General features: G+C 42.8%; 1 protein-coding gene across 1 annotated transcript in view; it reads left to right on the top strand.

The window, feature by feature from the left end:
* Positions 1–7,069: 7,069 nt before the first annotated feature.
* kl (klotho) overlaps positions 7,070–21,251 on the top strand; it is a 52,821-nt gene continuing 38,639 nt past the window's right edge. The window contains exons 1-6 of the mRNA XM_090188782.1: positions 7,070–8,453; positions 9,781–10,027; positions 10,840–11,023; positions 16,525–16,604; positions 17,630–17,792; positions 18,041–18,146. Coding sequence (XP_090044908.1) covers positions 7,674–8,453; positions 9,781–10,027; positions 10,840–11,023; positions 16,525–16,604; positions 17,630–17,792; positions 18,041–18,146 — 1,560 coding nt within the window. The 5' untranslated portion in view covers positions 7,070–7,673. The remainder of the gene's footprint in view (positions 8,454–9,780; positions 10,028–10,839; positions 11,024–16,524; positions 16,605–17,629; positions 17,793–18,040; positions 18,147–21,251) is intronic.

Genomic DNA, 21,251 nt, shown 5'->3' with positions numbered 1-21,251 from the left:
GCAGTAGTGAGTTAAAACAACAAGGGTTTCTTCTGATAGCAGTAGTGAGTTAGGACAACAAGGGTTTCTTCTGATAGCAATAGTGAGTTAGGACAACAAGGGTTTCTTCTGATAGCAGTAGTGAGTTGAAACAACAAGGGTTTCTTCTGATAGCAGTAGTGAGTTAGGACAACAAGGGTTTCTTCTGATAGCAGTAGTGAGTTAGGACAACAAGGGTTTCTTCTGATAGCAGTAGTGAGTTGAGACAACAAGGGTTTCTTCTGATAGCAGTAGTGAGTTAGGACAACAAGGGTTTCTTCTGATAGCAGTAGTGAGTTAGGACAACAAGGGTTTCTTCTGATAGCAGTAGTGAGTTGAAACAACAAGGGTTTCTTCTGATAGCAGTAGTGAGTTGAGACAACAAGGGTTTCTTCTGATAGCAGTAGTGAGTTGAGACAACAAGGGTTTCTTCTGATAGCAGTAGTGAGTTGAAACAACAAGGGTTTCTTCTGATAGCAGTAGTGAGTTGAGACAACAAGGGTTTCTTCTGATAGCAGTAGTGAGTTAGGACAACAAGGGTTTCTTCTGATAGCAGTAGTGAGTTGAGACAACAAGGGTTTCTTCTGATAGCAATAGTGAGTTAGGACAACAAGGGTTTCATCTGATAGCAGTAGAGAGTTAGGACAACAAGGGTTTCTTCTGATAGCAGTAGAGAGTTAGGACAACAAGGGATTCTTCTGATAGCAGTAGAGAGTTAGGACAACAAGGGTTTCTTCTGATAGCAGTAGAGAGTTAGGACAACAAGGGTTTCTTCTGATAGCAGTAGTGAGTTGAGACAACAAGGGTTTCTTCTGATAGCAGTAGTGAGTTAGGACAACAAGGGTTTCTTCTGATAGCAGTAGTGAGTTGAGACAACAAGGGTTTCTTCTGATAGCAGTAGTGAGTTGAGACAACAAGGGTTTCTTCTGATAACAGTAGTGAGTTGAGACAACAAGGGTTTCTTCTGATAGTAGTAGTGAGTTGAGACAACAAGGGTTTCTTCTGATAGCAGTAGTGAGTTGAGACAACAAGGGTTTCTTCTGATAGCAGTAGTGAGTTGAAACAACAAGGGTTTCTTCTGATAGCAGTAGTGAGTTGAGACAACAAGGGTTTCTTCAGATAGCAGTAGTGAGTTAACCCTTGTGTGGTGTTCGGGTCTGTGGGCCCCATTTTCAATGTTTACTAGATGAAAAATGATACAAGGAATTATTTTTCAACCGGAGACTCAATGGCCTTGGCTCATTTTCTGTGAAGAACATGTAAAATATCACATTTTCATTGAATGCACACTGTGCAGCCCCCCCCCCCCCTACACATTTATATTACACATATGGTGTCCGGGACCAGCCCATCAGCAACCAGCCCCAGGACCAGCCCATCAGCAACCAGCCCCAGGACCAGCCCATCAGCAATCAGCCCCAGGACTAGCCCATCAGCAATCAGCCCCAGGACCAGCCCATCAGCAATCAGCCCCAGGACCAGCCCATCAGCAATCAGTCCCAGGACCAGCCCATCAGCAACCAGCCCACCAGCAGCCAGCCCCAGGACCAGCCCGTCAGCAACCAGCCCATCAGCAGCCAGCCCCAGGACCAGCCCTTCAGCAACCAGCCCCAGGACCAGGACCAGCCCATCAGCAACCAGCCCGTCAACAATCAGCCCCAGGACCAGCCAATCAGAAACCAGCCCCAGGACCAGGACCAGCCCCAGGACCAGCCCGTCAGCAGCCAGCCCCAGGACCAGCCCGTCAGCAACCAGATCCAGGACCAGCCCTAGGACCAGGACCAGCCCGTCAGCAACCAGCCCCAGGACCAGCCCATCTGCAACCAGCCCCAGGACCAGCCCATCAGCAACCAGCCCCAGGACCAGCCCCAGGACCAGCCCTTCAGCAACCAGCCCCAGGACCAGCACGTTAGCAACCAGCCCATCAGCAACCAGCCCCAGGACCAGCCCGTCAACAACCAGCCCCAGGACCAGCCCATCAGCAACCAGCCCGTCAGCAATCAGCCCCAGGACCAGCCCATCAGCAATCAGCCCCAGGACCAGCCCATCAGCTGCCAGCCCCAGGACCAGCCAATCAGCAACCAGCCCCAGGACCAGCCCGTCAGCAACCAGCCCCAGGACCAGCCCGTCAGCAACCAGCCCCAGGACCAGCCCATCAGCAACCAGTCCCAGGACCAGCCCATCAGCAACCAGCCCATCAGCAACCAGGACCAGCCCATCAGCAACCAGCCCCAGCCCATCAGCAATCAGCCCCAGGACCAGCCCGTCAGCAATCACCCCCAGGACCAGCCCGTCAGCAATCAGGTCAGTGTAGAAAGACAAGCTAGCGGCACTCAGGTCAGTGTGGGACTAGTGGGTGGACCTCCTTCCCCTGTTTTACAACCCTGGGCCCAACGTTACTGTTGATGAGCAGCTTATGCCATATAGGGGCTGCTGCCCATTCAGACAGTATATACTGTCTAAACCAGCAAAATATGGAATGAAGATCTGGGCTGCCTGTGATGCTGCTACATCATATGCGTGGAACTTCAAGTGTATATGGGGAAGCCAGATGGAGGAGCCCCTAAGAAGAACCAAGGGATGTGGGTTGTCCTGGACGTGACACAGCGACTCCGTTGCCACAACATCACATTCGATAACTTTTTTACTTCGCACAAGCTGGGACAGGAGCTTCTCAAGAGGAAGCTGATGATGCAAAGCACCACACACCATCACACCTCCTCCTCCATGCTTCACTGTGGGAACCACACTTGCGGAGATCATCCGTTCACAAATCAAATCAAATTTTTGATCCGTTCACCTACTCTGCATCCCACAAAGACAAAAAATCGTATATTTTGACTCATCAGACCAAAGGACAGATTTCCACCGGTCTAATGTCCATTGCTCGTGTTTCTTGGCCCAAACAAGTCTCTTCTTCTTATTGGTAACCTTTAGTAGTGGTTTCTTTGCAGCAATTTGACCATGAAGACCTGATTCACACAGTCTCCTCTGAACAGCTGATGTTGAGATGTGTCTGTTACTTGAACCCTGTGAAGCATTTATTTGGGTTGCAATTTCTGGGGCTGGTAACTCTAATGAACTGATCCTCTGCAGCAGAGGTAACTCTGGGTCTTCCTTTCCTGTGGCGGTTCTCATGAGAGACAGTTTCATCACAGAGCTTGATGGTTTCTGCGACTGCACTTGAAAAAACTTTAGAAGTTCTTTACATTTTCCTGATTGACTAACCTTCAAGTCTTAAAGTAATGATGGACTGTCGTTTATCTTTGCTTATTTGAGCTGTTCTTGCCATAATATGGACTATTTGGTCTTTTACCAAATAGGGATATCTTCTGTATACCACCCATACCTTGTCACAACACAACTGATTGACTCAAACGCAGTAAAAAGGAAATAAATTCCACAAATTAACTTTCAACAAGGCACCCCTGTTAACTTAAAAGCATTCCAGGTGACTACCTCGTGAAGCTGGTTGAGAGAATGCCAAGAGTGTGCAAAGCTGTCATCAAGGCAAAGAGCGGCTACTTTGAAGATTCTCAAATAGAAAATATACTTTGTTTTTTTTGTTAAAAATAAATGTACTGTAGTTACATGATTCCATATGTGTTATTTCATAGTTTTGATTTCTTCACTATTATTCTACAATGTAGAAAAATAGTAAAAAATTAAGAAAAACCCTGGAATGAGTAGGTGTTCTAGAACCCTGGAATGAGTAGGTGTTCTAGAACCCTGGAATGAGTAGATGTTCTAGAACCCTGGAATGAGTAGATCGGTCCAAACTTTTCATTGGTACAGTATAAATAACGTCAAGGAAAATGTATAAAAACCTGTTTTTTTTCGGTTTATCATTATTGTGTGTAGATTGATGAAGATCTTTATTTATTTAATCCGTTTTAGAATAAGGCTGTAAGGGGTCTGAATACTTCCCGGAGGCTCTGCATCGAGGACGTTGGAAAAAGGCTTCTGCCGGCCGATCGTATTCTATTCTGGGTGCTTCTTTTCGAAGTCCCGGTTGGCTCATGGAGAATTGATGATAAAAAGATTTTTTGGGGGGGGCTGTTTTGTTAGACTTCAGTGAGTCATTTGACATTATCGATCATAGTCTGCTGATGGAAAAATGTATGTGTTATGTCTTTACACCCCCTGCTATAATTGTGGATAAAAAGTTACCTGTCTAACAGAACACAGAGGGTGTTCTTTAACAGTACTTGTATATGCGAGAGATTTTGACATGTTGAAAGCACCGAAAGCACAACTATCTGGCACACGGCACGGACACCCCACAAGACATGTCACCGGAGGTCTCTTAATTAACAGTCCCCAAGTCCAGAAGAAACTATGGGAGACACACAGTACTACCTACGGGTTCACTTCCATGTCCCTCGGTTCAATACAATATGTTTATTTAGACGATACCAGTGGATGTATATTTAGTGTCAGATGCCTGGGCCTTTAGCCACCCAATGAGACAGACAGACGGAAGAGTGTTCCTAGGCAACCTGAAAGCAGGAAGAAGAGAGTAATATGATCACCCGGGAACATTGTGTTATCTCCCTCTGTTTGCATATCATTCCCTTCATCTCTCCATCCCTCCTTCCCTTCAACTCTCCTTCCCTTCATCTCTCCTTCCCTTCATCCCTCCTTCCCTTCATCCCTTAATCTCTCCTTCCCTTCATCCCTCATCTCTCTATTCAATTCAATTCAATTCAAGGGCTTTATTGGCATGGGAAACATGTGTTAACATTGCCAAAGCAAGTGAGGTAGACAACATACAAAGTGAAAATATAAAGTGAAAAACAACAAAAATTAACAGTAAACATTACACATACAGAGGTTTCAAAACAGTAAAGACATTACAAATGTCATATTATATATATATATACAGTGTTTTAACAATGTACCTGAACAATGTACCTTCTCTATCTCTCCATCCCTCCTTCCCTTCATCCCTTCATCTCTCTATCCCTCCGTCCCTTCATCTCTCCTTCTCTCCATCCCTCCTTCCCTTCATCTCTCTATCCCTCCTTCCCTTCAACTCTCCTTCCCTTCATCCCTCCTTCCCTTCATCTCTCCATCCCTCCTTCCCTTCATCCCTCCTTCTCTCCATCTCTCCTTCCCTTCATCCCTTCATCTCTCCTTCCCTCCTTCCCTTCATCTCTCCTTCCCTTGATCCCTTCATCCGTTCATCTCTCCATCCCTCCATCTCTCCATCTCTCCATCCCTCCATCCCTCCTTCCCTCTTTCCCTCCATCTCTCCTTCCCTTCATCCGTTCATCTCTCCATCCCTCCTTCCCTCCATCTCTCCATCCCTCCTTCCCTCCATCTCTCCATCCCTCATTCCCTCCTTCCCTCCATCTCTCCTTCCCTTCATCCGTTCATCTCTCCATCCCTTCATCTCTCCTTCCCTCCATCTCTCCATCTCTCCATCATCCTAAACCTGTGGGATCATCAATAAAATAGACATGTTTTTTTGTACAAAATTTCAGTAAGGACTCAGGACCCACATTGGTAACATGAAGGCTAAACCACATATTCAGCATTGGTGTTTCCTTATATACAGGTAGTCTAGTCAGGAGAGGTGACATTGATAATCAACATTAGATTCAGGATGTCTTGGCAGGAGAGATGACATTGATAATCAACATTAGATTCAGGATGTCTTGGCAGGAGAGATGACATTGATAATCAACATTAGATTCAGGATGTCTTGGCAGGAGAGATGACATTGATAATCAACATTAGATTCAGGATGTCTTGGCAGGAGAGATGACATTGATAATCAACATTAGATTCAGGATGTCTTGGCAGGAGAGATGACATTGATAATCAACATTAGATTCAGGTTGTCTTGGCAGGAGAGATGACATTGATAATCAACATTAGATTCAGGATGTCTTGGCAGGAGAGATGACATTGATAATCAACATTAGATTCAGGATGTCTTGGCAGGAGAGATGACATTGATAATCAACATTAGATTCAGGATGTCTTGGCAGGAGAGATGACATTGATAATCAACATTAGATTCAGGATGTCTTGGCAGGAGAGATGACATTGATAATCAACATTAGATTCAGGTTGTCTTGGCAGGAGAGGTGACATTGATAATCAACATTAGATTCAGGATGTCTTGGCAGGAGAGATGACATTGATAATCAACATTAGATTCAGGTTGTCTTGGCAGGAGAGATGACATTGATAATCAACATTAGATTCAGGATGTCTTGGCAGGAGAGATGACATTGATAATCAACATTAGATTCAGGATGTCTTGGCAGGAGAGATGACATTGATAATCAACATTAGATTCAGGATGTCTTGGCAGGAGAGATGACATTGATAATCAACATTAGATTCAGGATGTCTTGGCAGGAGAGATGACATTGATAATCAACATTAGATTCAGGATGTCTTGGCAGGAGAGATGACATTGATAATCAACATTAGATTCAGGATGTCTTGGCAGGAGAGATGACATTGATAATCAACATTAGATTCAGGATGTCTTGGCAGGAGAGATGACATTGATAATCAACATTAGATTCAGGATGTCTTGGCAGGAGAGATGACATTGATAATCAACATTCGATTCAGGATGTCTAGGCAGGAGAGATGACATTGATAATCAACATTAGATTCAGGATGTCTTGGCAGGAGAGATGACATTGATAATCAACATTAGATTCAGGATGTCTTGGCAGGAGAGATGACATTGATAATCAACATTAGATTCAGGATGTCTTGGCAGGAGAAGTGACATTGATAAACTGCCCATTATGTCTTTGTTACCATCCATCTCAGGTCAAGATGCATCATGGGTAATATTTTAAATTGTGGGTCATTTAATTACGTATCCCCAGGCAGCTGGGACCATATAATGATGTCGTCATGTTGATGTCAACAAGAGCTTTAGCACCTGGGCCGCCCATAGGGGTGTGTGTGTGTGTGTGTGTGTGTGTGTGTGTGTGTGTGTGTGTGTGTGTGTGTGTGTGTGTGTTATGCATTTCATACAGATTTGATAGTCCTAAATAATACATTTGCAGTATGGGTGAAGACGATGATCTCAGTGACCCTGCAAACAGAAGATTATTGCATTGTAAACATTCTGTAGACTTTGGTAAATATTGTATTAAAATGCAATCCTTGGCAACTACAGACCTACCTGTCACTTCCCAAATGACATCCTGTTTGCTATAATGTGTACTACTTTTGACCAGAGCCGTAAGGGAGACTGGTCAATAGTGCTTTTTAAAGGGAATAGGGCACCATTTGGGACTTAAAGGAGATTCCTATTGCCCCTTCCTCTCATGGTGTATAAACAGTGTCATCTGTCTTTCCTGTGCTAATGGCCCTGCCTGGAGAGAGATTGGTCATTATCGGTCGGTAACATTGACCGGCTCCCGGAGACCGTCAGTTACGCGTGGAAGGTTTTTGGCTAATCATTGATAGATCTGCTGCTGCTAACCGGGGTCCCGGGGGAAGAGGAGGGGAAAGGTGCTGGAGTTGTCGCATCCAGTTGCGTTTATAGACTAGCTAGTAACCGGCTGTTTGCGCTTCAGAGGACACAACAAGTAGGGACAATATGCCTACTAAAGTAGCCTAGCTATTGGTTGTATGGATTATATAGGATATCGATTTGTATAATTAAGTCTATAATGGTTTCTATCACGGTAAATGACCTCACTCAACTTAACGCAGTCGGCGCGATGCAACTCCCTCGTTTCATGACGTTTGTTCTGGTCATTTCTTGTGAGTTGTACCGGGCAGTCGCGGGTCCGGGCGCTGGGTTGAAGACGTGGGAGAGGTTTAGTAAATTGGACTATCCCGGTGACAAAGCTTTCCTCTACGACACCTTTCCTGACAACTTCATGTGGGCGGTTGGAACAGCAGCTTACCAGGTGGAGGGTGCGTTTGAGAAAGACGGGAAGGGCCTGTCCATTTGGGACACTTTTACGCGCGGCGGGAACCGGATAGCTACCGGGGACGTTGGCAGCGACAGCTACCATAACACCCAAAGCGACGTCCGGGCGCTCAAACAGCTCGGGGTCAGTCACTACCGCTTCTCGCTCTCGTGGTCGCGGATATTTCCAAACGGCAGCCGCGGTAGCTACAACGAGATCGGTACCAACTACTACCGGACGCTAATACGGAAACTGAAGGAGATCAACGTGCAGCCGGTGATCACGCTATATCACTGGGACTTACCTGACAACCTGCAGAGAACGTTCGGCGGGTGGAGCGACCCAGCGCTCGTGGAGCTTTTCCGTGATTATGCAGATTTCTGTTTCCAAACATTCGGTGACGATGTGAAGTATTGGATCACGATAGACAACCCGTTCCTGGTGGCGTGGAACGGGTACGGTACTGGGAAGGTGGCTCCGGGAATCAAGAATGACCCGGACCTGCCGTTTAGAGTGGGACACAACCTCCTCAAGGTGAGAGAGTGAGAGCACTAAATCACAGGTCCCCTTCCAAAATAGCACACTATTCCCTATATAGTGCAATGCTTTTTTGACCAGGTACAAAATAGTGCACTATGAAGGGAATGTGGATGTCATTTAGGACATTTAGGACCGTTCAACTCTGCGTCAGAGTTTATTCACTGGAATGTCACTGTCGTCATTAGAGGACCACAATGTAAAAATACTGTAATTTGTTACAATTATTTTGTCTTGATATTCTGCATGATTTAAAATGCATTGTGTGCTTGAATTGTGTTCTAAATGGTCAAATACATTAAATAAAATAATGGAAAAGCAGAATAATCTCATTTGAAATATATATATATTCTTTACATTCAAAACAATTTATCTCCATCCCTCTGTCTCTGTCTCTGTCTCTCTGTCTCTGTCTCTGTCTCTCTCTGTCTCTGTCTCTGTCTCTCTGTCTCTGTCTCTGTCTCTGTCTCTGTCTCTCTCTCTGTCTCTGTCTCTCTCTCTGTCTCTGTCTCTGTCTCTGTCTCTCCCTCTGTCTCTGTCTCTGTCTCTTTCTCTGTCTCTGTCTCTGTCTCTGTCTCTGTCTCTGTCTCTCTGTCTCTGTCTCTGTCTCTGTCTCTCTCTGTCTCTGTCTCTGTCTCTGTCTCTCTCTCTGTCTCTCTCTCTCTCTCTGTCTCTGTCTCTGTCCCTCTGTCTCTGTCTCTCTCTCTGTCTCTCTCTCTGTCTCTCCCTCTGTCTCTGTCTCTGTCTCTGTCTCTCTCTCTGTCTCTGTCTCTGTCTCTGTCCCTCTGTCTCTGTCTCTCCCTCTGTCTCTCCCTCTGCCTCTGTCTCTGTCTCTGTCTCTGTCTCTTTCTCTGTCTCTGTCTCTGTCTCTGTCTCTTTCTCTGTCTCTGTCTCTGTCTCTGTCTCTTTCTCTGTCTCTGTCTCTTTCTCTGTCTCTGTCTCTGTCTCTGTCTCTGTCTCTGTCTCTGTCTCTTTCTCTGTCTCTGTCTCTGTCTCTGTCTCTGTCTCTTTCTCTCTCCTCTCCTCTCCTCTCCTCTCCTCTCCTCTCCTCTCCTCTCCCCTCCCCTCTCCTCTCCTCTCCTCTCCTCTCCTCTCCTCTCCTCTCCTCTCCTCTCCTCTCCCCTATCCTCTCCTCCTGTCCTGTCCTGTCCTGTCCTGTCCTCTCCTCTCCTCTCCTCTCCTCTCCTCCTGTCCTCTCCTCCTGTCCTCTCCTCCTCTCCTCTCCTCTCCTCTCCTCTCCTCTCCTCTCCTCTCCTCTCCTCTCCCCTCCCCTCCCCTCCCCTCCCCTCTCCTCTCCTCTCCTCTCCTCCCCTCCTCCCCCCAGGCTCATGCTGCAGCGTGGCACCTCTACGACCGCCACTACCGGCCCCAGCAGCAGGGGAAAGTTTCAATGGCGCTGGCCTCCCATTGGATCAAGCCCAGCAGGACACGGCGTGAGAGCCTGCAGGCGTGTCAGTGGTCCTTGGACTTTGTGTTGGGCTGGTTCGCCAGACCCCTCTTCATTGATGGAGATTACCCCCCTAGCATGAAGCACAACCTGTCCCACCGCCTGCCCTCATTCACACAGGCACGTAGCCCGGGGTTAGCCTAGACCCAGGGCAGCGGTTCTCAACCTGAGTACTAGTATAGAGACTAGCCCCACTCTACCTGCCCTCCTTCACACAGTCACGTAGAATAGAATAGGCCCTTCCCCTCCGTCCCAAATGGCACGCTATTCCCTCTAAAGTGCACTTCTTTTGATCAGGACCCTGTTCCCTTTAGAAAGTTATATTGTTATTCTATTTTGCAACAGATTGAAAGTTATTCTCCTCTCATCCCTTCTCCTCTCCACTCCTCTCCTCTCATCCCTTATCCTCCCCTCTCCTCATCTCTCATCCCTTCTCCTCCCCTCTCCTCTCATCCCTCCCCTTTCATCCCTCCCCTTTCATCCCTTCTCCTCCCCTCTCCTCTCCTCTCCTCTCATCCCTTCTCCTCCCCTCTCCACTCATCCCTTACCCTCCCCTCTCCTTCTCTCATCCCTTCTCCTCCCCTCTCCTCTCATCCCCTCTCTTCTCCTCTCATCTCTTTCCCTCTCCTCTCATCCCTTCTCCTCCCCTCTCCTCTCATCCCCTCTGATCCCCTCCCCTCTCATCCCCTCTGATCCCCTCTCCTCTCATCCCCTCCCCTCTCCTCAAATCTCATCTCCTCTCATTCCCTTTCCTCTCCTCTCATTCCCTCTCATCTCCTCTCCTCTCACCTCCTCTCCTCTCCTCCCCTTTCATCCCCTCTCCTCCCATCTCTTCCCATCTCCTCTCCTCTCATCCCTTCTCCTCCCATCTCCTCTCATCTCCTCCCCTCTCCTCTCATCTCCTCTCATTTCCTCTCCTTTCCTCTATCCAGGCAGAGAGGGATGAGGTGAGGGGGACCGCTGACTTCTTTGCTCTGTCCCATGGTCCTTCTCTGAGCTACCAGCTGATTGACGTCAGTCTCAAATTTGGCCAGATTGAAGTTCTGGACCTGAGGATGCTGCTATACTGGATCAGAGCAGAGTACGACAACCCACCCATCTACATAGTAGAGAGTGGCTGGTAGGTTACTGTTGTGCATCGCGTTGTGTCGTGTTATGGAAATATACCACAACTCAGACTGTGATATGGATGAGATGCAGCTATGTTATGATATGAACTGTAGTCTATGTTATGAACCGTAGTCTATGTTATGTTATGTTATGATATTAACTGTAGTCTATGTTATGTCATGTTATGATGTGAACATTAGTCTGTGTTATGTTATGATATGTTATGAACTGTAGTCTGTTATGTCATGTCATGATGTGAACATTAGTCTGTGTTATGTTATGATATGTTATGAACTGTAGTCTATGTTATGTCATGTTATATGTTATAAACTGTAGTCTATGTTATGTCATGTTGTATGTTATGAACTGTAGTCTATGTTATGTCATTTTATATGTTAGGAACTGTAGTCTATGTTATGTCATGTTATGTATTGTTATGAACTGTAATCTATGTTATGTCATGTTATATGTTATGAACTGTAGTCTATGTAATGTTATGAACTGTAGTCTATGTTATGCCATGTTATATGTTATGAACTGTAGTCTATGTTATGTCATGTTATGAACTGTAGTCTATGTTATGTCATGTTATATGTTATGAACTGTAGTCTATGTTATGTCATGTTATATGTTATGAACTGTAGTCTATGTTATGTCATGTTATGAATTGTAGTCTATGTTATGTTATGATATGAACTGTAGTCTATGTTATGTCATGTTATATGTTATGAACTGTAGTCTAGGTTATGTCATGTTATGAACTGTAGTCTATGTTATGTTATGAATTGTAGTCTATGTTATGTTATGATATGAACTGTAGTCTATGTTATGCCATGTTATATGTTATGAACTGTAGTCTATGTCATGTTATATGTTATGAACTGTAGTCTATGCCATGTTATGAACTGTACTAATAACTGTTACTACTACATAATAACACAGGGTTGTGCATTGTTATATGTTATGAACTGTAGTCTATGTTATGTCATGCTATATGTTATGAACTGTAGTCTATGTTATGTCATGTTAAATGTTATGAACTGTAGTCTATGTTATGTCATGTTATATGTTATGAACTGTAGTCTATGTTATGCATTGTTATATGTTATGAACTGCAGTCTATGTTATGTCATACTATATGTTATGAACTGTAGTCTATGTTATGTCATGTTATATGTTATGAACTGTAGTCTATGTTATGCATTGTTATATGTTATGAACTGCAGTCTTTGTCATGTTATATGTTATGAACTGTAGTCTATGTTATGTTATATGTTATGAACTGTAGTCTATGTCATGTTATGAACTGTAGTCTATGTTATGTCATGCTATATGTTATGAACTGTAGTCTATGTTATGTCATGTTGTATGTTATGAACTGTAGTCTATGTTATGTCATGTTATATGTTATGAACTGTAGTCTATGTTATGTCATGCTATATGTTATGAACTGTAGTCTATGTTATGTCATGTTATATGTTATGAACTGTAGTCTATGTTATGCATTGTTATATGTTATGAACTGCAGTCTATGTCATGTTATGAACTGTACTAATAACTGTTACTACTACATAATAACACAGGGTTGTCCAGGGAGATATCAGGACAGAGGACATAGAGCTCGCCAGCTTGTAATCCTATGTAACGGAAATTAGTTACCCCTGGTACGTTCAGCCGTTCATAAGGGGGAAATTATGGGGTTTTGGGATAAACACAAATACGGTCTGAGGTTAATACCAGTTTAGGATATTTTATTAGGTTTATTAGGTTTTGGTTCTATAAGGTAATATCAGACCCCTTGACTTTTTCCACATTTTGGTACGTTTCATCCATTCTAAAATGGATGAAAAATAAAACATTACAAATCCTCATCAATCTACATGCAATTCAACATAATGACAGAGTGAAAACAGGTTTTTAGATTATTATTTTTTTGCAAATGTAATTAAAATAAAAACAGAAATACCTTATTTTATGTAAGTAAAGACCCTTTGCTATGAGACTCAAAATTGAGCTCAGGTATCACGGCACAAGACGAGACCCAGATGCAGACACAGGAAACAGATGGTTGGAGTCTTACAATGTTTAATAATCCAAAATGGGGAAGGCAAGAGAATGGTCGTGGACAGGTAAAAAGGTCACAACCAGATCAGAGTCCAGGAGGTACCGAAGGGCAGGCAGATTCAAGGTCAGGGCAGGCAGATTCAAGGTCAGGGCAGGCAGATTCAAGGTCAGGGCAGGCAGATTCAAGGTCAGGGCAGACAGATACAAGGTCAGGGCAAACAGATCATAGAAAAGGAGTACGGGGGAAAACAAGCTGGTTGACTTGACTAAGCATACAAGAAGAACTGGCACACAGACAGGAAACACAGGGATAAATACACTGGCACAGAGAGACAGGAAACACAGGGATAAATACACTGGCACAGAGAGACAGGAAACACAGGGATAAATACACTGGCACACAGAGACAGGAAACACAGGGATAAATACACTGGCACAGAGAGACAGGAAACACAGGGCTAAATACACTGGCACAGAGAGACAGGAAACACAGGGATAAATACACTGGTACAGGGAGACAGGAAACACAGGGATAAATACACTGGCACAGAGAGACAGGAAACACAGGGATAAATACACTGGTACAGGGAGACAGGAAACACAGGGATAAATACACTGGGGAAAATCAGCGACACCTGGAGGGGGAGGAGACAATCACAGGAACAGGTGAAACAGATCAGGGCGTGACACTCATCCTGTTTCCATTGATCATCTTTTTTTTAAAACTTTTATTTTATTTTACCTTTATTTAACTTGGCAAGTCAGTTAGGCACAAACTATTATTTACAATGACAGCCTTACTGGGGAACAGTGGGTTAACTGGTCTAGGAACTGCCTTGTTCAGGGGAACAGTGGGTTAACTGGTCTAGGAACTGCCTTGTTCAGGGGAACAGTGGGTTAACTGGTCTAGGAACAGTGGGTTAACTGGTCTAGGAACAGTGGGTTAACTGGTCTAGGAACAGTGGGTTAACTGGTCTAGGAACAGTGGGTTGACTGGTCTAGGAACAGTGGGTTAACTGGTCTAGGAACAGTGGGTTCCCTGCCTTGTTCAGGGGAACAGTGGGTTCCCTGCCTTGTTCAGGGGCAGAACGACAGATTTGTACCTTGTCAGCTCTGGGATTCGATCTTGCAACCTTTCGGTTACTAGTCCAAAGCTCTAACCACTACCTGCCGCCGAAAGAGCTCAGGACCTCAGACTGGGGCGAAGGTTCACTTTCCAACAGGATAACGACCCTAAGCAAACAGCCAAGACAACACAGGAGTTGCTTCGGGACAATTCTCTGAATGACCTTGAGTGGCCCAGCCAGAGCCCGTACCAGAACCCGATCTAACATCTCTGGAGAGACCTGAAAATAGCTCTGCAGAGACTCCTGCGTCCAACCTGACAGAGCTTGAGAGGATCTGCAGAGAAGAATGTGAGAAACTCCCCAAATACAGGTGTGCCAAGCTTGTAGCTTCATACCCAAGAAGACTTGAGGCTGTAATCGCTGCCATCTGAATATTTATGTAAATGTGATATTTCAGATTTTTTTATATATATTTATCTGTATCTGCAAACATTTCTAAAAACCTGTTTTTGCTTTGTCATTATGGGGTATTGTGATGTCATTATGGGGTATTGTGATGTCATTATGTGGTATTGTGATGTCATTATGAGGTTTTGTGATGTCATTATTGGGTACTGTGATGTCATTATGGGGTTTTGTGATGTCATTATGTGGTATTGTGATGTCATTATGGGGTATTGTGATGTCATTATTGGGTACTGTGATGTCATTATAGGGTATTGTGTGTATATTGATGAGGGGAACATAAAAAAAAAATACATTTTAGAATAAGGCTTTAACCTAACAAAATATGGAAAAAGTCAAGGGGTCTGAATACTTTCTGAAAAAGTGACGTTAGCTGATGGATATTATAAGATATCCTTAGCCTGTGTTTACCACAAACCTTATTTTCAGCGTTTATCCAAAAACCCTCCAAAAACCCCATTCATTTCGCCATAGACTTTGGCCAACAAGCCACGGCAGAGTTAATGCCTACAGAAAGATGATTAGTCTCTTATGTTATGCTATGCTGTTATTACCCTGTTATTATACTGTTATTACCCAGTTATTACCCTGTTACTATGCTGTTATGAACTGTAGTCTGTTATAATCTGTAGTCTGTTTTGATACTGTAGTCTATGTTATAAACTGTAGTCTATGTTATAAACTGTAGTCTGTTATAAACTGTAGTCTGTTATAATCTGTAGTCTGTTATATTCTGTAGTGTGTAATGAACTGTAGTCTATGTTATGAACAGTAGTCTATGTTATGAACTGTAGTCTATGTTATGAACTGTAGTCTGTTTTGACCTGTAGTCTGTTTTGATACTGTCGTCTCTGTTATGAATTGTCGTCTGTTATAAACTGTAGTCTATGTTATAAACTGTAGTCTATGTTTTGACCTGTAGTCTATGTTATAAACTGTAGTCTATGTTATAAACTGTAGTCTGTTATAAACTGTAGTCTGTTATAATCTGTAGTCTGTTATATTCTGTAGTGTGTAATGAACTGTAGTCTATGTTATGAACAGTAGTCTATGTTATGAACTGTAGTCTATGTTATGAACTGTAGTCTGTTTTGACCTGTAGTCTGTTTTGATACTGTCGTCTCTGTTATGAATTGTCGTCTGTTATAAACTGTAGTCTATGTTATAAACTGTAGTCTATGTTTTGACCTGTAGTCTATGTTATAAACTGTAGTCTATGTTATAAACTGTAGTCTGTTATAAACTGTAGTCTATGTTATAAACTGTAGTCTATGTTATGAACAGTAGTCTATGTTATGAACAGTAGTCTATGTTATGAACGGTAGTCTATGTTATGAACGGTAGTCTATGTTATAAACTGTAGTCTGATATAAACTGTAGTCTATGTTATGAACAGTAGCCTATGTTATGAACAGTAGTCTGTTATAAACTGTAGCCTGTTATAAACTGTAGTCTATGTTATAAACTGTAGTCTATGTTATAAACTGTAGTCTATGTTATGAACTGTAGTCTGTTATAAACTGTAGTCTATGTTATAAACTGTAGTCTGTTTTGACCTGTAGTCTATATTATAAACTGTAGTCTATGTTATAAACGGTAGTCTATGTTATGAATTGTCATCTGTTATAAACTGTAGTCTATGTTTTGACCTGTAGTCTATGTTATGAACAGTAGTCTATGTTATGAACAGTAGTCTATGTTATAAACTGTAGTCTGTTATAAACTGTAGTCTATGTTATGTACAGTTTTCTATGTTATAAACTGTAGTCTATGTTATAAACTGTAGTCTATGTTATGAACTGTAGTCTATGTTATAAACTGTAGTCTGTTTTGACCTCTAGTCTGTTATGAACTGTAGTCTGTTATAAACTGTAGTCTGTGTTGAACTGTAAAAGCTGTAATTCCTACATATAAGGTTTGTCCAGGGAGACATCAAGACAGAGGACTCTAAGAACATGTATTACCTCAAGAGGTTCATTATGGAGACACTGAAATGTGAGTAGCATTGGCTAATAACGCACACACTGTACGGTTTCGATCATGAACTCTGCGTTCAGTCTTTATCGTGCACTACTTTAGACCAGGGTCCACTTCCCTCTCCTTCTCTGCCTCTCTATATCCACCCATCCCTGTCCTCTTCCCCCACCCCCTCTCTTTGAACCCAAACATTTAACCCCAAAATAACCCCCTTTCTAGATCAGTGGTTCTCATCTTATCTCCTCGGTGACCCCCAGACGTTTCACAATTTTGCCCTGAACTAGGTACCTGATCACCTAGTTAAGGGCTTGATTGAATACCTGACGAGGTTGAATCAGTCGTGCTAGCTCTGGGTCCGTACCCAGACGGCATCTCGGTGTTGAATCTTGATCATAGTGTTGAGAATAGAGACGTTTACTCCTACTCTGATGGTAAAAATTTTTTTTTTTTAAAAAGCTATGCAAGAAACCTCTTCAGTTATAAAAGTAGCACCTAAATGGACAGATATTTCGAAGACCTCACGAGCCGTCCGAAGCAGTTTAAGAGTTACCCGCAGCTGTCTTGATAGTAGAAAAATGCAGCGAGTCGGTGGTTCCTGCGCCGTAGACAGGCGATTGATTTAATATTTTAACATGATCAACCCATAAATCATCTAGACCGACATGCAACAGTACCTCTTGTAATTTTGACCCATCCCTGCTAGTGACGACCATATACACACACACTACCGGTCAAAAAGATTTCGAACATCTACTCATTCAATGGCTTTTCTTTATTTTATTTATACTATTTTCTACATTGTAGGATAATAGTGAAGACATCAAAACGATGTATATCTATATTCCCAGTCACGTGAAATCAATAGATTAGAGCCTAGTGAATGTATTTCAAATGTACCGATTCCCTTGTATGAATTGCAACTCGGTAAAATCTTTGAAAATTGTTGCATATTGCGTTTAATATTTTTTTGTTCAGTATAACTAGCGTCTCATTTCATACTGTTTATGCGACGATATTTTCTGAACTTGAACTTGTCGCCGTAGCGATCAAGTACGACGGGGTGAATGTGATTGGCTACACCCACTGGTCCCTGCTGGATGGGTTTGAATGGCACAGAGAGTATGATATACGCAGAGGCCTCTACTACGTCGACTTCGACACACACAACCTCAAGAGGAGACCCAAGACCTCCGCCAACTTCTACAAGTCTGTTTTGCTTTTCATTCATTTTTTTGGGGGGGGGGGATTGATTGGTTAGATGATACAATTAATAATGATGTTAATAGTGATGGTGATGGTGACGATGATGATGATGATGACGATGGTGATGATGACGATGGTGATGGCGATGATGGTGATGATGATGATGGTGATGATGATGGTGATGATGGTGATGATGATGATGGTAATGATGATGATGGTGATGATGATGGTGATGACGATGATGGTTACAGGAAGTTGATCCAGAAGAATGGTTTTCCCCAGCTGCCCGAGAACAGACCAGCTCAGGGAGTTTTCCCCTGTGACTTCGCCTGGGGGGTGTCCGCCAACTCTATACAGGTCTGTGTGTGTGTGTGTGTGTGTGTGTGTGTGTGTCTGTGTGTGTGTCTGTGTCTGTGTGCGTGTGCGTGTGTGTGTGTGGGGGGGGGGGTACGTTTGTTGTGGGGCCAGGGTAGAACATGCAAAAGTTAGGTTGGCCAAGCACCAGTCTAAAGTCCCAAGGTGGAATGAACATGGAGGATTATAATGACAGTACTGAGGGTTGGAGTATTATAATGAGGGTTAGAGTACTGTAATGAGGGTTAGACTATTATAATGAGGGTTAGAGTATTATAATGAGGTTTGGAGTATTATAATGAGGGTTAGATTATTATAATGAGGGTTGGAGTATTATAATGAGGGTTGGAGTAGTATAATGAGGGTTAGAGTATTATAATGAGGGTTGGAGTATTATAATGAGGGTTGGAGTATTATAATGAGGGTTGGAGTATTATAATGAGGGTTGGAGTATTATAATGAGGGGTTGGAGTATTATAATGAGGGTTGGAGTATTATAATGAGGGTTAGAGTATTATAATGAGGGTTGGAGTATTATAATGAGGGTTGGAGTATTATAATGAGGGTTGGGGTATTATAATGACAGTACTGAGGGTTGGGGTATTATAATGACAGTATTGGGTGTTGGGGTATTCTAATGAGGGTTGGAGTATTATAATGAGGGTTGGGGTATTATATTGAGGGTTGGGGTATTATATTGAGGGTTGGGGTATTATATTGAGGGTTGGGGTATTATAATGACAGTACTGAGGGTTGGGGTATTATAATGACAGTAATGAGGGTTGGGGTATTATAATGAGGGTTGGGGTATTTTAATGACAGTACTGAGGGTTGGGGTATTATAATGACAGTACTAAGGGTTGGGGTATTATAATGAGGGTTAGAGTATTATAATGAGTGTTGGGGTATTATATAATGACAGTACTGAGGGATGGGGTATTATAATGAGGGTCGGGTATTATAATGAGGGTTGGGGTATTATAATGAGGGTTGGGGTATTTTAATGAGGGTCGGGGTATTATAATGAGGGTCGGGGTATTATAATGAGGGTTGGGGTATTATAATGAGGGTTGGGGTATTTTAATGAGGGTTGGGGTATTATAATGAGGGTTGGGGTATTATAATGAGGGTTGGGGTATTTTAATGAGGGTTGGGTTATTATATAATGACAGTGCTGAGGGTTGGGGTATTATATAATGACAGTACTGAGGGATGGGGTATTATAATGAGGGTTGGGGTATTTTATAATGACAGTACTGAGGGTTGGGGTATTATAATGAGGGTCGGGGTATTATAATGAGGGTCAGGTATTATAATGAGGGTTGGGGTATTATAATGAGGGTTGGGGTATTTTAATGAGGGTCGGGGTATTATAATGAGGGTCGGGGTATTATAATGAGGGTTGGGGTATTATAATGAGGGTTGGGGTATTTTAATGAGGGTTGGGGTATTATAATGAGGGTTGGGGTATTATAATGAGGGTTGGGGTATTTTAATGAGGGTTGTGGTATTATAATGAGGGTTAGATTATTATAATGAGGGTTAGAGTATTATAATGAGGGTTGGAGTATTATAATGAGGGTTGGGGTATTATAATGACAGTACTGAGGGTTGGGATATTATAATGAGGGTTGGGGTATTTTAATGACAGTACTGAGGGTTGGGGTATTATAATGAGGGTTGGGGTATTTTATGACAGTACTGAGGGTTGGGGTATTATAATGACAGTACTAAGGGTTGGGGTATTATAATGAGGGTTAGAGTATTATAATGAGGGTTGGAGTATTATAATGAGGGTTGGAGTATTATAATGACAGTACTGAGGGTTGGGGTATTATAATGAGGGTTGGGGTATTTTAATGACAGTACTGAGGGTTGGGGTATTATAATGAGGGTTGGGGTATTTTATGACAGTACTGAGGGTTGGGGTATTATAATGACAGTACTAAGGGTTGGGGTATTATAATGAGGGTTAGAGTATTATAATGAGTGTTGGGGTATTATATAATGACAGTACTGAGGGATGGGGTATTATAATGAGGGTTGGGGTATTTTAATGAGGGTTGTGGTATTATAATGAGGGTTAGATTATTATAATGAGGGTTAGAGTATTATAATGAGGGTTGGAGTATTATAATGAGGGTTGGGGTATTATAATGACAGTACTGAGGGTTGGGATATTATAATGAGGGTTGGGGTATTTTAATGACAGTACTGAGGGTTGGGGTATTATAATGAGGGTTGGGGTATTTTATGACAGTACTGAGGGTTGGGGTATTATAATGACAGTACTAAGGGTTGGGGTATTATAATGAGGGTTAGAGTATTATAATGAGGGTTGGAGTATTATAATGAGGGTTGGAGTATTATAATGACAGTACTGAGGGTTGGGGTATTATAATGAGGGTTGGGGTATTTTAATGACAGTACTGAGGGTTGGGGTATTATAATGAGGGTTGGGGTATTTTATGACAGTACTGAGGGTTGGGGTATTATAATGACAGTACTAAGGGTTGGGGTATTATAATGAGGGTTAGAGTATTATAATGAGTGTTGGGGTATTATATAATGACAGTACTGAGGGATGGGGTATTATAATGAGGGTTGGGGTATTTTAATGAGGGTTGTGGTATTATAATGAGGGTTAGATTATTATAATGAGGGTTAGAGTATTATAATGAGGGTTGGAGTATTATAATGAGGGTTAGAGTATTATAATGAGGGTTGGGGTATTATAATGAGGGTTGGGGTATTATAATGACAGTATTGGGTGTTGGGGTATTCTAATGAGGGTTGGAGTATTATAATGAGGGTTGGGGTATTATATTGAGGGTTGGGGTATTATAATGACAGTACTGAGGGTTGGGGTATTATAATGACAGTAATGAGGGTTGGGGTATTATAATGAGGGTTGGGGTATTTTAATGACAGTACTGAGGGTTGGGGTATTATAATGAGGGTTAGAGTATTATAATGAGTGTTGGGGTATTATATAATGACAGTACTGAGGGATGGGGTATTATAACGACAGTACTGAGGGTTGGGGTATTATAATGACAGTACTGAGGGTTGGGGTATTATAATGACAGTACTAAGGGTTGGGGTATT

This window comes from Oncorhynchus mykiss, chromosome 10 (assembly GCF_057628025.1).
Source record: "Oncorhynchus mykiss isolate SJ-2025 chromosome 10, ASM5762802v1, whole genome shotgun sequence".
Taxonomy (NCBI): domain Eukaryota; kingdom Metazoa; phylum Chordata; class Actinopteri; order Salmoniformes; family Salmonidae; genus Oncorhynchus; species Oncorhynchus mykiss.
The sequence above is the reverse complement of the archived record's forward strand: the minus strand, read 5'-3'. Positions and strand labels throughout refer to the sequence as shown.